The following is a 10,914-nucleotide window of genomic DNA, read 5'->3' as shown; positions in this document are numbered from 1 at the left end:
GGTGTGTTCTCCGTTGGTCTCCTCGGTCGCCAGATCTGACTCCCTGTGATTTTTTTCTATGGGGGTTTGTCAGAGATCAAGTGTATGTACCTCCTTTGCCAGTTAATCTTGAAGAACTTAATAACCGGATCCGTGTGGCGTGGCTAGAGTTGATCGTGATATGCTCCAGTGGGTGTGGCAGGAGTTAGACTACCGAGTGGATGTTTGTCAAGGAGGTCACATCGAGCACTTGTAGCAGTTGGACCAAAAACTTGATGAGTTTCCCTGTTTATTGGTATAACTTTCAATAATGTATGTCTCATACTTTTCATAATACAAGGCCATGAAATCGGGTAAAGCCTTTGTAGTAGCCCTGTATAGGAGATAAAAACAATACGATGTCAAAATGTCAAAATATACAAATAAAAAAAAAAGATGCATAACATTGCAGTATGCTTTAAGAATCCATATATTTATCAATTCAGTAACTTGATCTTATTACTTACATATACCATCCACCAACATTAAGTGCTGTTTTGTATGGCACCAATGTTCCCTAACATCTTAGCTCATTAACATTCTTTCAGAAAATATAATCTGTACAATGCTTTGTGTATACATATACTCTCACAATAAAAAAATAAAAAAAATTTCATTACATCCAAGAGCATATTCCAACAATAATTTCAATATCCACTTTCCACGAACATGAAAACTGGTAGCTGCACATCCCATTAAAGTACCAGCAATTATGTACATAGTCAAGGACCAAACAGTTCATTTATCCAAGCCTAGTCCTAGAAGCATGGATACTACTCTTCAAAGGTTAAAGAGCATCAGTACTATAAGTTAAAGAAATAAGCAGCAGATGTAATTACACTGTGGAACAAAGGTTTTGCTTCAGGAAAAATTATACCTGGAAGTATTAAAATATAACAATTGAACACTAAATATGCTTTCATTCTGTTTCTACTATTAGGGTTGTCAGGTCTCCTGTATTTTACCCACATTTTCTCCAGTCTCCTGTCTCATGTAGGCCTATTTGATAATGTTTTCTTCGTATTTCATTAAGTTTTATTCATTAATTACACCACATACTGACGTACAAGGAAGTGTAAAGGCGATGACACAACAAGGAGAAGATAAGTGTAACGTGATCATGCAGCGTAAGCGGATTCCTAGTCTCCATACGATGGCGGTAAGGTTAGCGCACTCCAGAGGGAATACTGACAAAAACGGAACAAGAAACACCGGTGCTAGAAAAAAGGCGAGTGGGGATAAAAAGAGAAACCAAGAGTCAGCAAGTGATAGGGAAGAAAGTAGTGAAAAGATTAAGGGTGCGGGTGTAAGTGGAAATCTAGGATGTGAAAGTGAAAGTGTGGGGGGAAAAATAAAAGAGGAATAGAAGAAGAAGAAAGAAAGATAGAGATAGAAATGAAGCAGAGACGAGCTGTAAAGAAAGGTCAGAACCTGCGACAGCTGAGGATATAGCAAAGGTATTAGATATGATTAAAAAATGTGGGGATGTGATCAAAAAGTGCAAGTAAAGAGAAATTGTAAATGATAGAGAAGTATAGGGGAGAGAGAAAGTGTATAAGCTGATGTGTAGAGATAAATATAAGTATTTATAGGAAGTGAGAGTAGTGTGAAAGGATTAGGTGTAAGTGGAATAGTGAGAAAGTGAAAGTGAGCACAAATAGGAATGAGTGAAAATAGTGAAAAAGGGTTAAGAGAAATGAACAAGTGACTGCATAAAATTAGTACTAACATTTGAACGTTGGAACAGTAAATGAATGTAAGAGAAAGATGGGAGAAAAGGTCAAAGAACAAATAGGGCAAATAATTCAATATGATAATTTATAGAGAATAAGTGAAATTGAAATTTTAGTGAATAGTAGTTAGAGGAAAAAGAGGGTTTGAAAGGCGTATATAATTTTAGATATATTACGATTAATGATCAAATAGAGAATAGCAAATGAAATGTAGGAGAAATACTGAAGGGGAGTTTCACCAAATAACAAAAAAGGTACATAGTGTAATTGGGAGTATTTGTGTAGACGCGTACTGCAAATAATGTGTTACTGTAATATGTTAACGGTGGCACCGGATACAGAAATGTGAGGTACACCATTATATGTAAAGAAGTGCTGTGACCAAATATATCATATCATTAGTTACACCTTATTGCTAAAATTTCCACACTATTCAAAGGATACTGTTCCTGAATTGCAATCAATAGCCCCATACTTACTAAAAGGATGTTTTCAATGGTGAGAAACAAGTGGACTGCAACAGAAGTTCTGCTGAACTTAAGGCTGAATTACAAATTTCAACTTGTTTTATAGAGAGTTTTTCAAACAAGCAAAAGATGACATAAATTTTTTTAATGAATGCAAAGGAAATGGTAGAGGAAGTGCAAAGAAAGCTTGCCCATTTGACTGATGTGCAGAGAATGATATTCAGTCGTGTCGCAATGCTCATTACAGGGCTGCTATGAATCACCTAATGCTGATTACAGGGCGCATTCGAAAGCGCGCTTGTGAGCTGTTCGTATCGTGGAATGTATTGTGCAGAGCAGATAGAAGTTAGCGTATGCATGCATAGTCTGCGTTTTATCCCTGATATCAGGAGTTTTATATAGTTCAAAGTGTGTTTGTTAAACAACAGAGTTCTGTATAACATTCTGTGTTCTTAACAATGCCCCCGTTTGGCTCTAAATTAGGAAGTGCTAATAAAACGTTACACAGTCAAACAGGGAATTATTTATAACGTTCATAAATTTATGAAAAACGAAACAGGCTCTGCTCGTACCATAGAGTGTATATACAGATTAAAATAAACCGATCAAGTTTCCTGTCCAAAGTCACGGAAATAAAAACAGAATTGAATCTCCCTAACTCTAAAGAAAACATTTTAAGCAGAGAAAACCCTCTAACCTTCGAATCAATTAACATTCAACTAGATTTAGAAGAACCAGTTACAAAATCTGAAACTTCCAAACCTGTACTAAAAGCGCTGGCATTAGAAGCTGTGAACAATAGATACCCACCAGAAGAATGGTTACATATCTACACAGATGGGTCTACTATCGATAACAACTCAGGATCAGGAATTATGTGTGCGTTATTCTCATTTTATCAACCAGCAGGACATCATACAACAAATTTTGATGCGGAAATAATGGCTATTCATATCTCACTCCAACACCTACTATACAGAATAGATAAATTTCAAAATGCTGTCATTCTCTCTGATTCTAAAGCAGCATTATATGCAATAAATTCATATAAAATGATGTCAATCCAAATTAAAGAATGTCACAAAATGATCCAACAACTTAAAAAACTAAAGAAAAGAATTCAATTGCAATGGATACCTCCACATTGCGGAATTGCTGGAAATGAAACCGCTGACTTTCTTGCCAAAAAAGGATCCAATTTAATTCAGAATACAAATACAAGCCTATCTTTTACATCCATCAAAAGACTAATTAAAAATAAATATAAAATCATGCAAAACCAAGCACTATGTACCAAAGCCAAAGATAAAAAATGGAGCATTTTAATAAAAAAAAAAAAAAAAAAACAGAAATTATTCCAGAAATCCCACGTAAATCTGCAGTAGCAAAATTCAGACTGCTTACAGAACACGATTATTTGGCAAAACACTTGAATGAAATAGGAATTTACACAAATCCAAATTGCCCTCTATGCAACAAAGAAGAAGAAATGACTGAAGATCATCTCATAACCTGTGAAGTTCTACCTGATGGATCCACCACAGAGAAATATTGGAGAGCAAGAACGCTAATGGCTTCGTTGCCAAAGCCCGGCATTAGATAACAACAACATAGTTATCGGAACATTTTAATAAAATCACATAGTTATTAGTCCTTAGTGTATTATTACAACGTCAAATATCATTACACGATTACATATTTCTTATAACATCTTTGTCATTTCATTCAGTGATTTTATATGTAAAAAAAATTCGTGCTTCTGTATTTTCAACAATTACATATTTCTTATAACATCTTTGCTATTTCATTCAGTGATTTTATACGTAAAAAAATTCGTGCTTCTGTATTTTCAACAATTACATATTTCTTCTAACATCCTTGTCATTTCATTCAGTGATTTTATATGTAAAAAAAATTCGTGCTTCTGTATTTTCAACAATTACATATTTCTTATAACATCTTTGTTATTTCATTCAGTGATTTTATATGTAAAAAAATTCGTGCTTCTGTATTTTCAACAATTACATATTTCTTCTAACATCTTTGTCATTTCATTCAGTGATTTTATATGTAAAAAAAATTCGTGCTTCCATATTTTCAACAATTACATATTTCTTATAACATCTTTGTTATTTCATTCAGTGATTTTATATGTAAAAAAATTCGTGCTTCTGTATTTTCAACAATTACATGTTTCTTATAACATCTTTGTCATTTCATTCAGTGATTTTATATGTAAAAAATTCGTGCTTCTGTATTTTCAACTATGTTGTGTTATTAGTTACTCTGCAACAAGGTTTAGGTTACATTACACATGCTGTGATAAATCTCACTCGAAACATCAAGTCAGCAGACGACTGAGAACTGTCGACAGTTTGCCAATCGATCGAAGTGAGGTCGAGTGCACCCAAATGTTTCCGAAAGTTCGCGCACCTTTCCGTGGCAAGCTCTTCTTGCGTCTACTCTACTTATGAAGTGCTATGAAGGTTGTTCTAATTAAATATTTTTAAGTATAATCTACAAGATAAATTCTCATTAATTTTCAACCTGTTTTGTAAAGGGTTCCTAAATATGCACAAGTTTCTGAATGAATACAAAGCAAATGGTAAGCATTGATAATACTTTGAGATATATTAGATTCATTCCAACAAGCCATTCATGTATCAGTTCACGTACGAACTATGGACCATTTTATGCACATGCGCTGGTTGGTTATGTACTACGGGATTGAAACAGAACTGGATGAAGTTGGAACACTTTTTCAGATCATGTACTAATCCATAGATGCTATAACTGTGATCATCACTGCCTGAGAACGGGTTGCTTAATTATTATCGTTTTGCAGCTAATTCAAATTGCAGAAAATAGAATTTCGATGATTTTCTTATCAAAATATAACAAAAAATATGGAAGATAACAATTCTGCTAATTCAATGTAGTGTACTGGGCGACTCTTTCATCTAAAAGAAGAAATACTTTTCTTTAATTATTCATTTATGTACTTTATTTATTATACTTTTAATCAAAGTTGCATGTTGAAAATGTAATTAAATAGTTCAATACCAAAATAATTTTCATTGTCTTCCTTTTTGGCGAAAATTTAAATTTATCGTCTGCACTGTCACTTTCCATCTTAACCTCACTGATGTGAACAGTCGATCATGTCTTTCTTCAATATCCAGGAAATGTTGGTGAGCATATGCACATGTCCGAGACACGAATTCACCAGTACATGCCTCAACCTGCCGACTACTTCTGATTGTTCTGGACCCGTGTCAAAAGTTTGTTGCAAAGTCAGAACTGGTTCCAGCTCAGAACTGGTTTGGAGTGTGTTGGAACACCTTTTCTGTACTGTGCATGCTCATGATAGTTATAAAACGGTTACTGACTGTTGTTGGAATGACCCTATTTTAAACTACTTTCATGTATAAATATAGCATCCTCCTAAAGGTAAAACATGTCGTTAATGCCATGTTATGGGATGATTTTGACAATAATTTCCAAAATTTCCCTTATTTTCAGTTTGAAAACCTGGCAACCCTATCCACTGCTCTTAATTTTTAAGGAATATTTTTTTTTTTTTAATCCAATGCCACCAGGTTGTCTTTTCGACATTTCTGGTCTTCTCTCCTGGCCGTGGCTTAATTGTAACCCACTTCTAAGGTTGGGGCGCCTGGAAGGCGGAGTTACATTACCCCGATGGTGTGATAGGATGATTACGATAATGTGGTGCCAGGAGAGGTCTTAAATCTAAACTTAACCCAAATCGATTACGATATACACAGATGATTTTCAGTTTAATGCCTAGTACCTAATAGTGTCTTGTTCATTTTAAGGAATATAATTCTACATATTTAGTGGCTTGGTTCTTATAGCAGCTACATATGATGTGTAACTATATTCTATGTATAATATAAATGTATTCTCGGGTCTTTTTTTACTTTTTCTCCTTAATTTAATGTATTTTATAAGTGTGTAGTTTATTTTGCATTGCTGACTGAAAAGTTGTGTCTTCTTTTAAAATTAGCAAATTTTATTTTATTATTTTTCCATTCTTATTGAATTATAATATTTAATTTTGTTTCACTAGCAAACCTCTTTCATATTCTGCTGAAAACAGAACAAGGTAAACAATCAGAGTAAGTTAGTGTTTAATTACAAACTGTGAACATCAGTAAACTTCGGTGTTTCAATGCATCTTCTACTCGAAAGTGTGTAAACAACAACAATGTGTTTGGTCTTATTTGTGGGCAGTTTATGCTAAAATCAAAAAGGAGGAAAATGATAATGCATATACATTTTATTTTGGTTGCCCACTTGGAGATCAAGGCAAACCAAGAGCCCCACATGTAAGTGTTGTTCAACATGTGCAAATAACCTTAGAGCCTGGTTTTATGGAACAATAAACGCAATACCACTTACTATACTATAATTCAGAGGGAACTTCATGACCATATGTGCAGTGATGGATACTTGTCCCATAGAGACTGACAAATGAATGCCTTGAGAGTGAAGAACTAGAGGATTCTGAAAAGGATCACAGTTCTGCAAATGCATATTGCTAAGAACCTCAGATTCACGCCTAACTTCTCAAGCAGAATTAAGTGATCTGATTCATGATTTTGAATGAACCAAGAAGACGATAAAGCTCCTTGGTTCCAGGCTTCTAGACTGGGATCTATTACAGGAAAATGTCAGAACTTCTTTATATCGAAACTGTGGAAAAGATTTGGATTTTTTATTTTATTTCAGTTAGTTATTTAACGACGCTGTATCAACTACGAGGCTATTTAGCATCGGTAAGATTGTTGATAGCGAGATGGTATTTGGCGAGATGAGGCCGAGGATTCACCATAGATTACCTGGCATTCACCTTACAGTTGGGGAAAACCTCGGAAAAAACCCAACCAGGTAATCAGCCCAAGCGGGGATCGAACCCGCGCCCGAGCGCAACTTCAGACCGGCAGGCAAGCGCCTTAACCAACTGAGCCATGCCAGTGGCTAAAGATTTGGATTTCTATACAAACATTAATGAAGTATTTAATATTAGGGATGTGATTACAAACCAGATGAATCATAATTCTTTATAGATGCTTCGAAGACGAGCTTAAAAGAAATTCTAATTCATATAGTCAAAGTCATTGGAATTCTTCGGTGTCTTGAAGGTACAGAAAGCGTTACCTTGTAATGTGAAAATCGGTATTTTCAAATGCGAAAGTCGATGACTCCAAAGACGGAGGGACATGTCAGAAACAGTAATCTCACTAGAGGTTTTGATTTATCTACAGAAAATCAAAACTCGAGTGGAATTTAATTGACTATTACACGATTAGAAGAAAGTATATAAAGATTAAAAGAAATAAAGTACTGTAATAAAATAAAATATTGACTTACTGAAATTCTATTTTACTAATGTTAGCTTCACCAAAACATGTGAACAGAGCCGCCATTTTCAGTTGACTTTCTATGCTATAAACAAATGACGATCGCAAAGCATGTTTTATAATACCGTAAAGAATTTGCAGTCTGAAATGTTGGCAAACAAAAAAACAAGTGATAGGATAGTGATAAGAACAAACAAAATGCTAGGCAAGTGATAAAATTAAACAAATGCCAGGGAAGTGATAAAATTGTGCGATAAGCAGCCACGATTGATTGAAACACGTTCTTTCGTACCGTTGTATTGGTCAAAAGTAGTATGACGTAGTAAAAGTGTAATAGTCAAGATAACTTACAATTATTACCATTAAATGGAGAGAAAATACAGATTATTAATATTATAGCTCGCTCAAAATATTTAACACCAGGACACTTCTGCAGTAGCATAAAATGATGAAACGAATGTTTTAGCCGTCAAAATATATATAGAATACAGAACAACATTTTCCTGATGCAGACGGTGATGTTTGTTGGACAAAACTTCGTTGCATGTTGGAAAAAAAAAAAACCGTTCACAGTCAGCATTAGCACATGGAACCCAAATTGTCTTTAATACAGACTTGCGAAAGTCAGGATTGGCTCTGTCCTTTGTTATTATCTTCTACTTATTTTGTGCAATTACTTATTTCTGGTTAGGTGAAAGAAAAGACTTCAAAACCTTAACTCTCCCAGGCAAAATATTATTGTTGTTAATGTTATTATTACTACCGTATTGGTCCGAATATAAGCCGCACTTTTTATTCAAATTTCAAACTCGAAAAGTTGGGTTGCGGCTTATTTGCGCGGCCGATAAATTTAAACTTGAAATGCGGCGCATGTTGCTACCGGTAATTTTATCATTTTGAAATGGAGCAACAATGCTCCGAAAACAGTATTCGGATTGGCTTCTAGAAGGGGGTCATGCATTCACTCCATCTGGGAAGATCAAGAAGCCATCTATCAGCCTTATGTGTGAGTGGATTCTCTCTTCATAGCACAAGATATCACCAGATTCAATCATCAAAGGCTTCAAGAAATGCTGCGTGTCTAATGCTCTGGATGGCAGTGAGGACGACGTACTTTGGGCGGAGAGTGATGAACAAAGTGACAGTGATGAAACAAATACCGGTACCGGTAGTAGTGAAGTCAGCAGTGACATTGGAGAAGACGGTGATTAGTTGTACCGGTATTTTTGGTGATTTACCCATGTAATACCATAATTGAAGAAAAAGTGTTTAAATAGTGTAAACAGTTTTGTAACTGGATAATGTGACAGGTAAATTTCAATGCACTCAATTTTCCTTTTTTTTCTCATTCTGCACTCAATTTCCCCCCCCCCCCTAAAATTAAGGGTGCGGCTTACACTCGGGCCAATATGGTATTTATTACAAACCGATAAGTACGTCATTCTCATGCTGTAGAACTTCCATATAAATTGGAAAAAAAAAAAAAATTCAATTTCGCGAATGTTTATCGCAAATTTGGCCCATTTCGCGAAGTTTTTATATATAATTTTTTTTAATCAAAATTCACAGTCGAAAATGATTCTAATCTCCAGACTATATACAAGTTTTCAAGTGTCTATTTGCTATGGAACAGAAGTGAAAGAGTCTTATGAGTTTTGTTTGATTCTGTGAATTACAGCATTTACAATTGTTACATAAATGGTGACTTGAAAGTCATAGCCATGCTTGTTGGAATTCAATTTGGTTATACGAAGTAATATTGTTCTCTTTGTATGTGGGATAGCAGAACAAGAAAATTGCCGTCATAATGTGAGAGAATGGCCTGCACGTGAATAGTATAAATTGAGATGAACAACATAATGCATGAACCATCTGCATATCCAAACACAATATTTTTGTGTTCACTGCACATCAAACGTAATTTAATGAAGAATTACGTAAAAGACCATGAATTGCAATGGCATTCCACTACCTTCAGACAAAGTTCCGTCAAATTAGGCATTTTCACTGGACCTTAAGTTAGAGATCTTATGAAGGACAAACATTTTGATGTATTGTTTCAGGGAAAAGGCAAGATAGCTTGGGAAGCATTTAGACCAGTTGTCAATAATTTTCTTGACAAATATACAGCATCCAACTACTCGAAGTCAACAATATGACTGAAGCCTTACAGTCAAATGCGTTGCAGTATGTCTTTAAATATACATTTTCTCTACAGCTACTTGAATGTTTATCCAAGCAACCGTTCAGATACTCAAACATGGAAAAGCACTATCAAGTAAAATGGACCCCCAGGAATTCTTGCAGACTACTGCTGGCAACTAAGAAGAAAGACTAGTATTACATGCAAGAAGAAATCATACGCAAAAAGATTCAGTTAGGCATGAATTTTCAAATACTGTAATTTTTCAGTAAAAATATTAAAATATTACGTAAATGAAGTACAATTCAACAAGTTTTCACTGGAAATATGAAATTAAATACTTTTAATTCTAATTAAATTAAACTAAATGCAATTATAATTTTTATAACTTAAAATTAATCTAATTATTTGTTCCTTATAGGAAATATATCAAAATACGTAGAAACAAAATAAAATAATTTTTCTCAAAAAACTTACGTGTTAGGAATCTTCTGAAGATAGATTTGAGTTCAAGAGATGAAACTCTATATAGAAAAAAACACAGAAATTCATGCAGGATGCATAAAAAATTAAAATTTGTTCCACAGTGTTATTGATTAGTTACAAAGAAAGCATTGACATTATTCTAACTACTGAGCCAACATGTAGGATGCTGCCATTCATTTAGCTGTGGCGAGTGACGCCATGGCCCTGATGAGAGCTGCATTCTCCTCCCTAAGTCTATCCTTCTCCTGCGACATTTCTCTCTGCAGTTGAGAGATGCGAGCTTCAAGGGTAGCAATTTTACGATCTCTGTCCTCAAGCAGGGACAGAAGACGTCTATTTTCTTCCTGTGCTCGTTCTAGCAACTGTAATACATCAAACACAGATCAAATTAGTTTGAATAACTTACATTATATTTATTTATTATTTATTTAATCTGACAGGATTAAGGCCATAAGGCCTTCTCTTCCATCCCACCAGATAGCACATATAAATACGCTGGTAAAATAATACAGGGTCAACAGGGCCAAAAGAATACTATAGAGCTCTCATCGAGCTAATACAAGAAAAAAAAGAAAGAAAAACAGAAATAGCAATGATGATAGTGATAACTGATAATAATAATAATAATAATAATAATAATAATAATAATAATAATAAATACATTACATATTAAATGTCAATTT

General features: G+C 34.4%; 1 protein-coding gene across 5 annotated transcripts in view; it reads right to left on the bottom strand.

The window, feature by feature from the left end:
* Nucleotides 1-430: 430 nt before the first annotated feature.
* Nucleotides 431-10,914, bottom strand: part of LOC138713782 (PRKC apoptosis WT1 regulator protein-like) — a 45,168-nt gene continuing 34,684 nt past the window's right edge. For all 5 annotated transcript variants that reach the window (XM_069846195.1, XM_069846196.1, XM_069846197.1 and 2 more), the window contains one exon: nt 431-10,593. In XM_069846195.1, the coding sequence (XP_069702296.1) occupies nt 10,405-10,593 (189 nt within the window). In that variant the 3' untranslated portion in view covers nt 431-10,404. The remainder of the gene's footprint in view (nt 10,594-10,914) is intronic.

This window comes from Periplaneta americana, chromosome 14, assembly GCF_040183065.1.
Source record: "Periplaneta americana isolate PAMFEO1 chromosome 14, P.americana_PAMFEO1_priV1, whole genome shotgun sequence".
In the NCBI taxonomy this organism is placed as follows: domain Eukaryota; kingdom Metazoa; phylum Arthropoda; class Insecta; order Blattodea; family Blattidae; genus Periplaneta; species Periplaneta americana.
The sequence above is the reverse complement of the archived record's forward strand: the minus strand, read 5'-3'. Positions and strand labels throughout refer to the sequence as shown.